The sequence below is a fragment of the Corella eumyota genome, chromosome 1 (genome assembly GCF_963082875.1).
Source record: "Corella eumyota chromosome 1, kaCorEumy4.1, whole genome shotgun sequence".
Taxonomy (NCBI): Eukaryota; Metazoa; Chordata; class Ascidiacea; order Phlebobranchia; family Corellidae; genus Corella; species Corella eumyota.
The window spans coordinates 14,863,334-14,879,510 of record NC_137490.1 but is presented as its reverse complement, the minus strand read 5'-3'; the positions used below and the strand labels follow the sequence as shown (position 1 = coordinate 14,879,510).

Below are 16,177 nucleotides of genomic sequence, written 5' to 3'. Positions count from 1 at the left end.
TGTTTGAGCTAGAATATTTTACGTTGTTGAATATTTACAATATTTTTTATTTTGCAGTGTGAATTCAAGGATTTCTACAATATCAAGATAACCACTGTCCCCAAGTATCAATTAAACTTCAATATTTCAGATATTTTATGCAGTGTTTTTATTCTTAATCAAGGCACTTCTGTAAAACTACCTTAGCTTTTTCTGTAAAATAAATATAAAACATATTATTTATTGAAAATAAAGTCACCTTTTTACAAAATTGAGCTTAATTTTAAAGGTTAAAAAAACATATTTATTAAGTAGTATTCTTTATTAACTTTGTTTTAACTGCTTCTTAAGTAAACTTGTTTAATGCATTCCTGTGCTGGTATATAGTACCCATTTACTTATGCTGCCTTTGAGGATAAACAACTTAAATAACCGACTGTCGTGTAGAACGTTCTCAATTCTCTGTGAAATTAACATGGCAGGCTCGTTTCTTTTCACGCGGTTTGAGAAATCTATTATTGCCTTTATGCTAGGCGCTGGTATAGCGAGGTGTTGTATATTTGACAGCAAAGACTAAAATGTAAACATGCGGCCAAAACCTGAAAGTAAGAAAAGGTAAGTTGGAAAACAAATTTTGAATAATTAGAAAACTAAAACTATTTTAACTAACTAAATAAAAATTTTAAAACGTTTATTTTAGTAAGCGTGATAAAAGATCGCATTTTAGCTGGTTTAGTCGAGTCAATACTTTATGATGTCAACTTCATTAGTTTTTGAGGGTGAAGTTATTGAACTTCCAAACGAGTTAGTTGAAAATGTAAGATATAATGATGATAAGTATTACCTATGTTAGTTTTGTAATTTAAACTACAGTCCAGTCTGCAAGAATTTAAGACCAAATATTATAACTCACATGTTTATTTATCAGATGTGTAATCTTTATTTAAAATCTTTCAGCCTTCTTTAATACCTGAGATATTAACCTTTTCTTGTTGGCAAAATGAATTAAATGATTCTCAACGTAAAATGCTGGAGGAATTTTTGCCGCAATCATTGTCAGCCGAAGCAAAAACTGAAACTTTAAGGTAAAATACTTTCTTTGTTTGTGATAAATTTTGTGTGAAAAATTGTTACAGGTCATAGTTGTTAATATTTTGAGCAATGTTAATAACTTGAAAAATGTTTTTCAGTTTATAGTTGGTTAATGCTTCTCTTAACCATTTGCATTATTTTTTAGAATGTTGTTTGGGAATAAACCTCTAATGGCACTTACTGAATGCGATTCAGAAAATTTTTCTGCAAATCCTGTTCAAGATCTTGTTCAAAAATTAGAAAAAGATTATTTTACCCCTGAAATGTACAGCGTTCGTAAAAATCAAAAGAAAATGATGAAAGCCAGAGCTAAACTTATAAAAGCAAAATATTACAACAAATTGCTTAAAGAAGTAGTTGTTTCTAGACAGGTAAGAAGCACCTTACAAACATTTTTATTTGCGTTTTTTTTTGTATTGTTTATTTAAGGACTTCATTTCCTTGTGTAATTTTGTTACTTACACTAACCCATGTTGATACCCTACTGAATTTTCTTTGAGTTAAGCCTTTTTTTGTATAAGAAACTTAGTTAATCTTTGTTTCAGTGTCACCTTGCTGCATTCAGTCACCCAAAAAAATTGAAATTAAGTTATAACAACACACAAGAATCATCTATCTCTAGCACACATCAAGAAGAAACTAAGTTAAAAGAGTCCAATGATAAGTTGTATAGAAGGTAAATTTTATAACCTTAGTTTATTTTAAAATAAAATTTTGTTAAAAAAGCATAAAAAATATTAAACATCGTATATATACTTATAATTATTGTTTTTAAAAGCTAAATCTATATATAAATCATTTCTGTTTTGTTTTTATGCAGTGTTTTAAATGATGTCAAGAGAAAGGTGCTTGAACAAAATCCAAAACTAAACGAATCTGATCTAGTGTCTTCCGATTCTGATTCAACTGAGAAAATTGAAATAACTTCAAATAATAAAGTCCACAACGGAGTTACTTCAAAGAGATTCAGGGAAATGCTGATTCAGCATAAAAGAAGAAGGGATGCTGGAGTGGTGAGATTTTATTTTAGTAAAATTGATTTAAGACATTTTTCTTATATCTTGTCTTTTGCATGTTTTGTTATCATAAATTTGTATGCCTTTAAAGCATTGTATGATTTTGTTTATATTTTAAAACAATAACTAATTTATTTACATTGTGTGTTTTTCAGGGCATATAGAAAAATATTATTTTTGTAATTTTTTAAAATATATATTGTTAAAATTTTTTATAGAAAACCCCAGACTTAGACACTCGAGGTATAAAGCTGTCTGATGTCATTTCGAGAACCTTTAATGGAAACAAAAAGTTACAAGGTAGCATATTTTAACAGTGTAAGCACCTTATTGGTTTAAACACATTTTTTTTATAAGTTTAAAAATCTATTTTTGTAAATTTCAGGAATGTTAAGCAAAAAGAAAAGACAACAAGATGTCACAAAATTGTCGAAGCAAAATATTTTTAAGAAAAAGAAATCGATTTCCAAAAGGAAAAAGAGCGATTCAATGACAACCTCATCCCATAACAGGCAAAAATTAGTATAGATTTTATATGTATAAATCAAGACTATAACAATTTTAATTCAGTGTTTTTATGATTTAGGTTAAATTTTTGTTTTAATATTTGTAGATATAAAAAAATCAACAGCAAACCCATGCCAAGTTGTTTTTTTGTGTTGGTTAAAAATGTCCTGGAACTCTCATCTATAAAGACAACTGATTCGGTAAATTTTATTCATTGTATTTCTTACATATTCAAATTTCAAGTGTACATATATATTATTTTAAAATAGATTTTAAGAATGTTAAACTATTAAGTTATTTATCTTATGATTACGTTATTTTTTATTATAATTTTTATTTAATTGAAGTTTTTATAGTTGCTGCAACAGCGAATTACTTTCTAAATTACTTTTATTTTAATATTTAGATAGCCCAGTTGATAAATGACTGGTTATCCTCTGCCGAAGCATCTCGTTGTATTTGGACAACAACAAGAAATGATTGGAATCAACTTGTTAAATCTGCTTTAGAATTTATGAGAAATCCTACTGACAATAATGGCACAGGTAAACAAACTGTTTTAATTTATTTTAAAAATTACTTGGTTTATTTAATTTTAATTGTTTTAAATGCAGAAGAAAATGGTAATAATTTTCAATCAGTTGTTGAACTAAATGAGTTGATTTGGAAATGGATTGGGTTTAATGAAAAACAAAATGAACAAATTGGTTTAAATGCAATGTGTCAAAAATGGCTAGCAAAGGTAAGAGAATACAAATTTCTTATAGTAATGCAATCAACACTATTTTTTCTGTTTCGTTACAAAATTATTTTTTTTTTGTATATATCTGTATCCTCGATGTGGGAAAGTCGAATGCGCGACTTAAACATAGAGTAACATCAGTTACTTCGACCCAGTCTCAAGTTGCCAGTGGCAGTTTGGGATGTTGTAGTTTATAATTGTCTGTTTAATTCTTGTCGTAGGATGGAATGCTTTGTATTTTAATTTTTCAACTTACGTTTATTATTCAGCAACCAATGGTAAAGACTGAAACAGTTTTAAGCCGGGAAAATTACTTGAAAGATTTTCATGCTCAAGAAAAGAGAAGATTTCAATATGCACATCAAAGCTTTGTTTATACTATTGATGGAAATCGTTACACTGTTCCCCCAGTGAAAGGTTAAACAAATTAAATATTAATTTGAATAATGGATAGCAATTAAAATCTTTGTTTTATTTTGCAACTATAACCAAATTATTCTTAATACTAAAAAAAAACTTTTTTCATCAATAAATATTAATGTAAGGTTAACTAACAGACAATAATATACTTGCCCACTGTATATTTAGCTGGTATTTACCTTATAATATACAACCTAAATTCAACTAAAAAAAACTTAAAAGCGTTAAAATTAGTTAATTTACTTAGGAAGTGTTGGTCCTACCAAAGAAGGGAAAGTTGCAAGAGAACACAGTCTTCTCAACTCTGATCGGCCACCCCAAGTCACATTATTGTCTCTGACCCGTGATGCTGTGGCAAGACTTCCAAATCGCAAAGGAACTCGAACAGATGTTTGTAATCTTATTAGAGAATCACAATATCTTGCCGCAGTGGTTGGCGAGGCACAGGTATAAAAAATTGAATTTTTATATTTTTTTCTGGGTCTAAATGCACAAATGCTTTTATTTTTATCAAATTTAAATTTGAAATAATTAATATAATACATACTAATATGCCTATTGTTTTGAACATGGATAATTGTTGTTAGATCAACTCAGCAGTAAGTGGTGCATTGGACAGATTGCATTATGAACATGACCCTTGTGTTAAATTTGACGCTTCAAAAAGAATGTGGGTGAATTTACATGCTGATCGAACTGTTCAGGAATTGGGTATGATAGTTAAAAATATTTTCTTTTAAAATATATTTATTTGAAAAAACAATACTTTTGATATATATTACTTGTATCTTTGATATTTTTTATGGTGTTGACTGTAGTCTTTAAGATGTTCTAGTATTATTATTTTATAATATTCATAGAAAGAATTCATGCCGAGCAAATGGAATCACCAAGACCAAAAAGAGTCAAATCTCAAACTGTAAAAAGAAAAAAGAATCCAGAGGAAAAAGAAAAAACAAAGTATGTGTTAACTTTTTTTTAATTCTTGAAGATGTATACTTTATCTAATGGACAATATTTTTTAGGAAAAAACGAACTGTAAAGCGAAAATCTAAAGAAAGCAAACAAGATATTTCTGGCACAGGTAACATTAAATTAAACATTACAATCAATAACATGCTTACACTTTAAATAAATTGTTTGTGATTTACCAATAGATACTTTAGTTGAAACATCCAATACTACTTTTTCATCTAATGTCGACAATAAATTAACTACTGCAGCGGGTATTATTTCTTCTACAATTTCTTTCACAAACTCTCCGAAGAAAAATTTTCATTCAGTAAATGCTGGTAAAATACGTCCTCTCTCAACTACATTAAACGTTCCTGGCACACAAACGGTTATTCCACCAATGGTCAGCACACAAAGTGAGCTGACGTCATTGCCTGGTGTACCCGGAAAAACTAGAACGATTCAACTCACACAGAAACAACTTCTCGACATGACACGAAAGCTATCTAACCCTACCACGCCCTCCACAAACCGCGAATTTCTAATTAGCCACCAAAACACACCTTCTGCTTCCACAGAAAAACCGCGTGATAATCGATTGGCTGCTTCATTGAAGTTAGCCACGCCTCCCGTCAGGCCTCAGCCCAGTTTAAAACTAATTTTGAAGCCAGCTGTAGGTGACCAAAGAAGGCCTACAGCTGAATTAGTACGGGTCGTGGAACCTAGCAAGTCAACTCCACAAAACGTCCCTCGAAATTTAGTCACTAAGCAGCAGGTACTGACACCAGACGCACTCCGTCGGTTATCGGAACAGCTTTCGGCCGTGTCGAGTCGACCAATCAAAATCGTTCAACAGACAGTCGATAATAAACAAAAATCGACTGTCGTTAAAAACGCTACAGGTTCACGAGTAATAACAATCAGTAATTCTAGTCAGTCAAATCCTTCGAATCTTATTCCACAATCCCGTCCTTCAAATGTTATTAACTTAACAATGAAGGGAGGGTTTTCGGGTCAAAATGCCTTGAAAAGTGCTCAAACTGGCAAATCTTTGCCAACTAGTATACCTGTCTCAGAAGCTAGGATATCTAATTCTAAAAACAATTCAAGTAAGGTAGGTAACTTTTTTTGCTCTATTTTTTTACACACTTATGTAGTTTTTCATTTATTATAGTACATTTTATATTGTTAGGTTGTTTATTTAAAACGTCAAGACACACTGGATACAGATCACAACATTTCGAAAAATAATTCAGTCAATTATTCTTCTTGACAAACGACAACGACTTGCAATAAAAGTTATGTATACAAATCTGCTTTTACAATGTTAATAAATGTTGATAAATAAACTCATTTAAAAAGTTATTACGTCAAGTTTAAGAGAATAAGAACATCAACAGGCCACATTATGGAAAAAACAAAGAACTCGTAATATAGATATATATATATATTTTTTTATATAGCTGTACTTATGGGAATATTTTCTGGTAGAAGGTAAGTGTAAGGAAATTTTAAACTTTCGTTTCTCTTCTGAAATTTTTTGTCTAGCTCTCCAAGATTTTCCTTAAATTTTTGTTGTATTTCTATAATTGGCTGAGTTGTAAACAAACGCTCCGGTACGTCACCCAGAAATACCTAAAAATATATTTTATTGATCAGGGTGTAAGTAATAGTTCTAAAATTTTGTTTAATTAGGATTTTTGTTTAAACAAAACTTTTTCAGGTCTACCTCGTCTTTTGTGTACTCCGACAAAGCAAATGCAAATATAATAAGCAGGTTTGAGACATGAGCGTCTGGAAGTGACTCTAAAACACGTTTCAAGCTTCCCTGAAAATATACGTTGGGTTAGTTAGCCTGATTTTTGCCTAAATATATAATGTAAAAACTAAAACTTAATGATTTTGTTGAAAAAATACTTCTCCGCGCTTATGTATGGGCAGATTCATGCTCCCTGGGGCGTTTGGGATAAACTGATACGTTTCCATCTGTCCAAAATTTACAGCCGCGTGCTGTGCAGTACTTGTGAAAATAACAATGGTGCAAAGCTTAATCTAAACAGAAATGTGTATGTAATTTATGAAAAGCTTGCACGAAAAATATTGTATTAATTTAATAATATAAGAAAACTAACTAACCAATTGATCCACTGATTCAACATTGTCTGGAATTCCCCTTTTATTTCCGTCCATCCACCCAATTCCTTCTACCCCAAGATCGTTGATCCAATCTTGTATTTCAGTATCAGTTATAACATCCTTGAAATAATAATCTCAACAGTATATTACACAAAAATTTTAATCATGTTAAAAAGAATGCCTTCGACTACAAAGAAAGTATAACAAAACCTACCTCATCACATTTGTAAAAGTGTCTGATGATTTGAGCTACATAATCCTTTACAGCCTTCCATATATCCAACGCATCATCTCTATAATAAAAGTTTGGTAACTTTTCTTTGTCGTCAAGTCCTGTTAACGCAAAATTATGTTATATTTAACATTTCAGTGTAATATTTTATTCAACCTAAACAAAATTATAAATCAATTGGCATTACATACCTTGTCTTTCCAACACCAATGGTATATCAAGGTTTGAAATGTCAAAAGTGTTAAAGTAATTACGTACCATTCCTAAAATATCTAAAACAGCAAAGGGTAATATAAAAAAATTTTGAATTCGGTAATGGTTGCATAGGATTTTGTATATTCTTAAAAACTCACACACTGCATTTGAATGACTGGCCAGAGATTCTGGATGAATCAAAAATCTTCGCCCATCCGTGTTCACCGCAGCCACAGTCTTTAAATGTGGACTTAGCAGTTTAAAAACCGGATGACATCGGGCCAAACAACGAAATGTCGCAATCGCAAAAACTTCTGAAGCTCCGTGCGTGTTGTGGTAATGATGTATCCACTATCAGGAAACAGATAATTTATTACTTTGTTAAAATACGAAAAAACTTTACAATTTAAATGTTACATAGTTTAAGGGGTTCATACTATTTTTGTCGCCTACCATTTATATTTTTTAACCCCATTTATATTATTTACCCCATGAGTATTTCCGTTGGCGACTCTGAAATACATCTTCGCCAGCATCCAGTCATATTCCGTATCTTTCGGAGTAAAAATTGTCTCTTCTTGACCGACTTCAAGTTGAATTGCGATTGGCACAAATTGCTCATCCTTGTTTACATAAAACAACCCTGCACTGTCGGGACATATAAATTCTACTTTTGTTTTTGGATTTTTGTTTCTGCCCACTCCTTTCGTCAAAGTACTGAAATCAGCCAAGTAAATTTTCCCATTCTAAACACAACATGTCAAGATCTGTTAAACATTAACTTCACCAAACTTTTTGTTTTAGGTTTTAAACACTAAATTTAAAAGGTGACAAAAAGTAACACGACTGAAAAATTTTATAGGTAAGTGACATTTTTAATTTAGAACTATCACCTTCATTTCGCTCTGTAAAGTTTCCCCCTCTTCCAACAAACCAACCACGTGGTCGTTACGTATATTCATGTGACTTGGAAGCTTATCTTCGCACCGTTCGAAACAAACGGGAGAAATACCGTTCAAGATCTGTCTTCCAAATTCCGTATCTTCTTTCCAACTAAACAAAAATAAAATTATTCATACAAAGCAGGTAGGTATATATACTTGGTATATTTTTGTTAATTACATTTTGAAAAAATTTAATAAGTTTACGTTTTGATTTGGTTGGTATACATTAACAGTTTCACTTACCAGCCAATAAAGCAAGGATCCTTCTTTCCGGTACCAGAATAAAGAGATCGATAATCATCCAAACATGTTAGCTTTTTATATATTTCTTTAACATAAAGCGAATTTAAAAGAGTTATATTCATTAGCAAAAATTCACAACGGTTATATTCAGAGAATAAATTTTGAAACATTACCTTCGAATTTGACTCTTCCGGTGTTAATACCCGCTTTCAAGGTACTTCCAACCCGATTTTTCATTTGAGTTGTTGTTCGCTGAAATATATTTGGAAGCTTAAAAGAGTCCTGGCAGTTCAAAAACCGGGGCATTCCCCAACCAATGTCGCCCTCTTTCGGCTTAGGCATCCAAGCAAAAATTTTCTTGTTCTGTTCGACTTCGTCTCTTCTCATTTTTTTAATCGCCTCCATGGTCTCATATTGGGGTAAATTAGCTATATAGACAAAAATTGTTATCTTTACATCGGAAATGGGAATTAAATTATTGTTAAGTCTTATATAATATTCTAATTGTTATGGATTTTTGGGGAAAAATGGGTGTATGTGCTGTATGTTATTGTTGGGCAATAACGAATTGCGTGGTATTGGTGCGGTTTGAACCCAAAACCTTACAGTTCCTAATACGATTTTATGACCGACCAAACTATATTTAAACTTTTTAGCTTTATTTTTAGTAAAAAAATAATAATACCAGCAGTTACAGTAAAAAATTATAAAAACATTGTTGCATTTTTTTACCAGAATTTAAAACAATTAATATAAATAAATATTTAACCAGCGTTTTTTTTTGATAAATTTTCTTTGACTTTAAATTTTATTACCTGATGCGGTAACAGAGACAATTTCCTTTTCAATCCAGTCATATACAGGAAACTCATAATAACTTTGTTGGTAATGAATCACGACATAATCACACAACCAAGCATCTGTTATAATGAATCCGCGAATTTCTAAAATTGGAATTGTTTTTTATAAATACTCAAACTAATTATTTTTAGGTTCTGGAAAATAAACTTGCCCTTTCAGTATGGTTTTAGTTGTTGTTTAACAGAATAAATAATACATTTTAATTTTATTTAAAACAAATAACATATTAGTTTTATAAAAGAATGACCAATTATAACAAAATAGATAGGTCCTTCGTTTCAAAGTCGTACATTATTATTCTAAAATCAAAATAGGACTGCTAATTTTTGGATACCTATTTCTTGTAATATTTCTAAAATCAAAGTTTGATTAGAACTAAACACTTACGTAGACTTATTATCACCGGTTTTCCAACTTTTTCGCCTTTGTGTTCTACATCATATTCTTCAAGCGATCCTGGCAGAAAGTCGTCCTTGAAAAACTTGTCCAAAACCTTCCAATCTGTTTGCTTCCCAGTTTCTCCAGTGATTTGTATTTTCACAGTTGAGTCTGTTCCAGCAGCAACATCTTCATTCGATGTCTGACCGTGTTAAAAAAAATTAAAAAGTAGGCTGTTTTGGGTTTTAATTAATTAAATTGGTACTAAAGTCTAAGATCCTTACATCTATTTGTTATTTATTACTGTATTATTCGAAAAAGTTACACCTTTAAATTATAAAAGTCTAATTTTTATATTTTGGTATTTTTTTTGTTCTTTACTTACCTTTATAATTAACTTGTAGGTTTCCATTTTAACTAGCGCACAAACGTTTGGTTTAAACAAAAGCAAATTAGTATATAATTTCTATGTTAAATAAATTTAATGTTAATGACTGTGCCTTCCTAGCGTTATGACTAATTCACAACGCCAATTCTAATTATACATTTATATTTTTATATTTTTTAACAAATCGTTTTAATTGATAAATTATTCATTTCCTTTGGAAAGTTCTAGCTTTAAATTAATAATTATTTAGATTGAATAAATTCTGTTTACTTGGCGAATTGTATTTTTTACAATCAATTGTCATATTATAACATCCATGCGTTAATATACAAATAAAAAAACTAATAACACTGAATAACAAAAAACATTTTTATATTTTTTTAAACGTTAACAACATACAGAATAACACATCTACATAATTTCTGTGTCACTTTTACAATAAAACTTTAAACGTGTATATTATAATACAATAAAATAGGCAATTGCGGGAATCTCAAATGGGCGTGCACGCTACTTGGCAGAAGTTTTCATCCATTAACCGTACGGTTTAAAGCCTAAAATTAAAACATTTAAAAAATTAAAGTTTTTTTAAGTAACCGTAAAAAATTAAATATCTAAAATAAAAAATTTAAAGTATTGTATATGCAGAAAAATTAATTACTTATAAACGATTAGATTTAATAAGTATGCTTACAGAATTGCTTGTAGTCACTACAGCAAGTGTTGTTCTTCTTACAATAAGAATTACATTGGCAACTAGCCCCCTTGACTACTTTGTTACATCTAAATCGGCATGAATTGGCAAGCGCTAAAAGTAAAAATTTAATAAATACTTTAAATAAAATTTTAAAAAATATATATATTACAACACACTAATATTTAATGACATCACCTATTTTTTTTTACTTAAAAGCGTTTAATCACTAAGTAATGACAAGATAATAAACTCGCAGTGACATAAATCTAGTATTTGCCTGTAATGTAATTAAAACAAATAATTCAAATCACTTTGACATTTAAAAGCTGGATTACTACATGCTTAGGTGTGTTTTTCCACGAAAAAGTTCTTAATATAGAAGAAGTCTTTGGTAATCAGTGAAAAAAAATGTCACTTTTTGAAATCTATTTCAACCTCGATCAAAAAACTTAAACATTCCAAGAATGTCTATTAAAAAATTCCACAATGTTCATTAAAAATCGTGTCTTTTTTTGACCAAAAATAAATCTAATTAACAAAATTTAATAATAAGTTTTTGTTTCGTGGGCGGGTTTTGATTGGATTGTGCCTCATTACATGATTATAATATATCATTAAACTATACCACTTGTTTAATAATTTTTAATTAGGGTAATTAAATTTTGTAAACAAGCGAATTAAATATTTTGGCACGAGTTACATATAAGGACATATCGCAAATTTTAATTACATATCGAGTAGTTATTTTTAAATTTGACATAACTTTCGGGCAATTAGGGGAGCCAGAAATTAATTAAAATGCCAATATCGCAATAAAAAATTAATTACCAACATTTGTAACTTTTTTTTAATGAAATTAAGTTAAAAATTATTTTTGGAAATTTTAGATACAAGCTTATCACAAGAAATTAACGATAGTAATTAAACGAAACTATAAATAAACTTACAAACACATTTGTATCCGTTTCCATAGAAACCCTTCTTGCAACGGCACGAGTGTCCAAACAGAAAGTTGGGAATGCAAACAGCATTGGCATGGCATTTGTTACCATAGCAACGATCAGCTGCAAAAACAAATGCGGTTAGATGCAAGGTCTGCAAAACTTAAATCATAAACAAAGAAATTTTAAATCAGAAATTTTTTGTTTACGTTTGCAGAACAATCCATTTCCAATGTATCCCTGTGCGCATGTGCATTTTGCTTTTCCTTCGAAAATTGAACATTTTGCGAATCGGCTACATCGGGCGTAGTTACATGGGTTGGGGACTTAAAAAATATTAAAAAAATATTTTGAATAAAAAAAATCTACTAAAAAAAAAATTTGTTTTAAATTATTTTTATGTTATTGCTGTTTTTATTATAAAGTTACCTATGCATTTGAATCCGTTTCCAATGAATCCCTTTTTGCATGTACATTTGTATGTGTTCAACCATCTACTACACACGGCATTGGCATCACATTTGTTGTTTGAGCAAGGATCGAAAACTAAAAATTAAAAAAGCATAAATGCAGCACTCTTTAACTATATTTTTAATTTTCAGTTTATCGAAACTGTTAATTAAAAAGTTAAACAAAACATTAGGTTAATAGTACCTTGACATTTTTGTCCATTTCCATAATAACCCTTCTTGCAAACGCACTTGTAAGAGTTGTAAGTTCTTTGGCACACAGCGTGTTCATTACAGTTGTTATTCTTGCATGGGTCAGCATCTATTTGTATACAAGTTCGTTAGTACAATCTTGAGTAAAGAGTTATTTTTGTTAATTTTACTTTATGTTTAATTACCTCGGCATTTTAAGCCATTTCCAATGTAGCCTTTGTTGCAAGTGCATCTGGCTCTACCGTAGCTAACACTACATGTTGCATATTTGTGACAGACCACATTGTCGCAAGGGTTGATTTCTAAACAAAAAGAATCAAGAATCATGTAACAATTTGATTAATTTTAGATAAAAATAATAAAAAATGTTTGATATATTTTAAAATACGTGTATATGTATTTCTTTATTAGCACGCAATCTGAACCAAACAGTAGACGTAATTTATATTTTATTCTCTTATCATGTTGTTTGGGTTTTAATCTTTAAGGAGAATTTCAACTTACTGTCGCAATTAAATCCATCGCCGCGGTATCCGTTGTTACAAGTACATTTAGCTTTTCCCTTCCAGATTGTGCATGTTGCATATTTATTGCAAGTAACTGAGGCACATGGATTTGGCCCTAAAAAAATATATCATGTTTTAATTGTTAGTTAAAACAGTTCAATTAATTACATTTGCCGCAAAAACGCGAATGTAATTTTCTCTCTTTACAATAACCCAATGTAAATTAAGCGTTTGCTTTTACAAAAAGTGTTTAAATAATTGTTTTTTTTTCTTACGTTTGCATTGGAATCCGTTTCCAACGTACCCTTCATTACAAACGCATTTGGCAACGTAGTTGTTGTTTTGGCAAGAAGCGTATGGACTACATTTTGCAGTAAGACAGGGATCTGGTCCTTAAAAAAAATAAAATAAAGTTTTAATCTCAAAAATTTTATATTGTTTTATTTCTTGAATTTTTACTATTTTTACAATACACTTACTCGAGCATTTGATTCCATTTCCAATGTAACCTTTAGTGCAAGTACATTTTGCTCGTCCTTTCCACACTGTACATGTAGCAAACTCGTGGCACTGGGCTTTAGCGCACGGGTCTGGACCTAAACAAAAAAAATGTTTTGGTAATATATAAGATTAAAATTTTAAAAAAAATTGTCAGCAAAAAAAATTTTCACTTACGTGTGCAAACTTGTCCATCTCCCTCATAGCCTGGAATACATCGGCATCGAGCTTCGTTGTTGTAGACAGTGCACCTAGCATAAGTACCGCACTTAACTGATAGACATGGGTTTGGTCCTGAAATAAATTTTGTCAAGTTTATTATTTCTAAGGCTTTAAATTAGTATTGTTTTTTTTTCATATTAAAAACACATTTTTGTTTTATTTGCCAATGTAAAATATTACTACATGTTTTTTTTGAAAATCTAAGTCATTTCGGAACTCCTCGTCGTTATTTTAGAATATAAACATTTATTGCGAATTCCACTTAAAACACGAAATTACTGTCGGTTTACATGTGTTATTAAATTTCAATCGTACCGAGGTTTGTTGATGTTAAGCCATGTTTTAATCTGATCATTGAATAACTACATAGTTAAAGTAAACTCGTGTTTAAGACTTAACAAAACAAGATTACAAAGGTTGTATAATGACGTGTACGTTTATAATACCCACATGGTTTATTGTGCGTTTCCGTCTTAAAATTTGGGTTTTTCCGAAAAAATGGTTTTAAAAAAAACTTCGATTATTTTTTGAGTTTACTTACGTGCACATTTCAATCCATTTCCAACGTACCCTTCATCACAGACGCATTGGGGTCGATAGTTTTTAATTTGACAGGAAGCAAATTTGCCGCATCTTACATTACGGCAGGGATCGATTTCTAGCAAAGTTGACAAAAGTTTATGTAAAATTTTTTATTTTTTTTTATTAGTTACGAGATTTTTTTTTACTTACTCTCGCATCCTTTGAGAGTGTTGGTAAAACCTTTTTTGCACACACATCGGTAAGAAAACAAAGTTCGCTGACAAACTGAATTTGGCGGGCAAGATTTAACAGCGCAAGGATCCCGTGCTAATAAAAAAAATAATTTTACCGTGAAATTTTTCTGAATAAAGAAATTTTTTTTTCTACGAATGAAATCTTACCTCGACAGAAGAAACCGTTTCCGATGTAGCCTGAGTTACAAATACATCTTGCTTGATGTTTTACGGTTTTACATTGCGCGTTTTTGTGGCAGTTAGCTTTAGCGCACGGATCAGGTCCTAAAAATCGACCAACATTTATATTTTAATATAAAACTATTTAAAAAAACTAAAATTTATTATATTTAAATCTATTTTTAAAAAAATTATCATAAGAATTTTACTTTTATTTTTTTTACACAAATCTAATAACAACTTACGGCTGCAAGTTCTTCCATCGCCAACGTAACCTCTGTAGCAAGTACATCTTACCTGACCCTTCCACACACTACATTGTGCTTGGTTGTGGCATGGGCTCGGGTAGCAAGGATTGGTTGGTTTTGTTGGTGGCAATGTTGGTTTAGTCGGTGGGTGAGTTGGTTTAGTTGGTGGGTAAGTTGGTTTAGTTGGGGGTCGGGTGGGAATTTCTAATAAAAATTGTAAAAATTTAATAAATTATTGCCTAAAAATGACGAAAAATTATTTTTTTTGGTCACAACTAAATATAAAAATTTGTTAGCTTAAAAGTGCAAATTTAGAATATCATTTAGCCGAAGTTTTTTTTAATTAAAAATTTTTTTCCTACGTTCGCATCCGATGCCGTCGCCTTGCCAACCAGGATTACAAGTACATTGGGGTATTCCAAAATGGTTTGTGCAAGTTGCATATTCTGAACAGGGACTTGGGTCACATGGGTTAGGGGGCTTGGTAGTTACAGGTGGTGGTTGGGTAGTTGCTAAAAAAGTTAAAAATTACTTAAAAATTATTTTCACATTCAGGCTCAAGAAAATAATATGCATGACACTAAATTTAAAAGAAAAATTGTTAAAAATTAAACTGATAAAAATTTGTCTTACTTGACGCACAACCGTTGATTCCGTCGCCTTCATATCCATCTCTACATCTGCAGGTGAAATCACCTCCATTGCTTGAACATAAGGCAAACTTGTGGCATGGAAAAGGTTTGGTAAGACAACGACTTCCTAAAACAAACGCTTCAAATTTAAAATCACTAACAATATTGGGTATATCAGTTAGTTACTTTTTAAACAAAGTAAACTAAGCAGTTATACGCGTATATATACAACTTACTAGGTTTTGCAGTTACGGGTGGGCCATATGTATGTTGGCCATTGATTTGGGCAAAGCAAACCAGTGCGGTTAAAGCAACCAAGAACTTCATTGTCACAAGTTCAAATTGAAAAGTTGCTTTATTTCGACTTCTTTTTCGTTTTTATTCCTTATAGCTGATAGCCTTAAAGTGAATGATGGTCCGCACTTGTGGTCGGGCTTTTATAGGACAGTCGCTCATGCTACGCCCATTTTATATGACGTCAAGACCTAATTAAGAATAAATTGTTCACTTACAATCAATCGGCAATTAAAACCTTCTTCTGGGCAAAAATGTTAATTTTAAAAACTTTCTCATCGGCTGATCGCAATGCTATTTTAAGTTTTTTTTTTAGTTTAAAACAAATAACGTAATTACCCAAGATTGTGGAATTTTGATTGGACGATTAATTTAATATAAAATAGTTAAATCTATTTTTACTAAAAGTTATTTAATTTTTACGGCCGCTATTAAATTGTCATTAAAAAATTGCA

At 30.6% G+C, this 16,177-nt stretch overlaps 3 protein-coding genes across 3 annotated transcripts; 1 reads left to right on the top strand and 2 right to left on the bottom strand.

Annotated features, from left to right (window-relative positions):
• Positions 1-455: 455 nt before the first annotated feature.
• On the top strand, positions 456-6,482 carry LOC145748609 (nuclear factor related to kappa-B-binding protein-like). Its single transcript, XM_082564972.1, has 18 exons — positions 456-594; positions 680-796; positions 937-1,064; positions 1,217-1,442; positions 1,617-1,747; positions 1,892-2,084; positions 2,306-2,387; positions 2,473-2,599; positions 2,701-2,794; positions 3,001-3,139; positions 3,209-3,336; positions 3,606-3,753; positions 4,004-4,203; positions 4,344-4,467; positions 4,617-4,716; positions 4,782-4,840; positions 4,914-5,824; positions 5,903-6,482. The coding sequence occupies exons 2-18, from the start codon at positions 731-733 to the stop codon at positions 5,981-5,983; spliced, it is 2,937 nt and encodes a 978-aa protein (XP_082421098.1). The 5' UTR covers positions 456-594; positions 680-730; the 3' UTR covers positions 5,984-6,482.
• LOC145748625 (allene oxide synthase-lipoxygenase protein-like) lies at positions 5,912-10,201 on the bottom strand. The gene is made up of 14 exons (XM_082564973.1): positions 10,085-10,201; positions 9,709-9,901; positions 9,276-9,404; positions 8,634-8,888; positions 8,461-8,545; positions 8,167-8,326; positions 7,762-8,019; positions 7,432-7,624; positions 7,270-7,350; positions 7,061-7,179; positions 6,847-6,966; positions 6,628-6,762; positions 6,440-6,538; positions 5,912-6,345 (listed from the first exon to the last, which is right to left on the bottom strand). The coding sequence occupies exons 1-14, from the start codon at positions 10,109-10,111 to the stop codon at positions 6,166-6,168; spliced, it is 2,034 nt and encodes a 677-aa protein (XP_082421099.1). The 5' UTR covers positions 10,112-10,201; the 3' UTR covers positions 5,912-6,165.
• A 316-nt stretch (positions 10,202-10,517) lies between these two features.
• Positions 10,518-15,775, bottom strand: LOC145764036 (uncharacterized). Its single transcript, XM_082575608.1, has 18 exons — positions 15,665-15,775; positions 15,430-15,555; positions 15,159-15,308; positions 14,794-15,000; positions 14,537-14,653; positions 14,346-14,462; positions 14,155-14,271; positions 13,569-13,685; positions 13,373-13,489; positions 13,169-13,285; positions 12,892-13,008; positions 12,573-12,689; positions 12,380-12,496; positions 12,155-12,271; positions 11,935-12,051; positions 11,732-11,848; positions 10,782-10,895; positions 10,518-10,641 (listed from the first exon to the last, which is right to left on the bottom strand). Exons 1-18 carry the CDS (start codon positions 15,753-15,755, stop codon positions 10,622-10,624), a joined length of 2,112 nt encoding a protein of 703 aa, XP_082431734.1. The 5' UTR covers positions 15,756-15,775; the 3' UTR covers positions 10,518-10,621.
• Positions 15,776-16,177: the final 402 nt, after the last annotated feature.

What these genes read in the sequence shown, in the direction of transcription:
- LOC145748625 (XM_082564973.1), bottom strand. Translation starts at nt 10,111, where the DNA reads ATGGAAACCTACAAGTTAATTATAAAG. An exon ending in CGGAAGAGTCAAATTCGAAG is followed by an intron (nt 8,546 to 8,633) that starts GTAATGTTTCAA and finishes TTTATGTTAAAG; the next exon opens with AAATATATAAAAAGCTAACA. An exon ending in GATCCTTGCTTTATTGGCTG is followed by an intron (nt 8,327 to 8,460) that starts GTAAGTGAAACT and finishes ATTTTTGTTTAG; the next exon opens with TTGGAAAGAAGATACGGAAT.
- LOC145764036 (XM_082575608.1), bottom strand. Translation starts at nt 15,755, where the DNA reads ATGAAGTTCTTGGTTGCTTTAACCGCACTGGTTTGCTTTGCCCAAATC. An exon ending in CGATGGAAGAACTTGCAGCC is followed by an intron (nt 14,654 to 14,793) that starts GTAAGTTGTTAT and finishes GTCGATTTTTAG; the next exon opens with GACCTGATCCGTGCGCTAAA. An exon ending in AAACGGATACAAATGTGTTT is followed by an intron (nt 10,896 to 11,731) that starts GTAAGTTTATTT and finishes TTTTACTTTTAG; the next exon opens with CGCTTGCCAATTCATGCCGA.
- LOC145748609 (XM_082564972.1), top strand. Translation starts at nt 731, where the DNA reads ATGATGTCAACTTCATTAGTTTTTGAGGGTGAAGTTATTGAACTTCCA. An exon ending in ACAACCTCATCCCATAACAG is followed by an intron (nt 2,600 to 2,700) that starts GCAAAAATTAGT and finishes TAATATTTGTAG; the next exon opens with ATATAAAAAAATCAACAGCA. An exon ending in ACAAGATATTTCTGGCACAG is followed by an intron (nt 4,841 to 4,913) that starts GTAACATTAAAT and finishes ATTTACCAATAG; the next exon opens with ATACTTTAGTTGAAACATCC.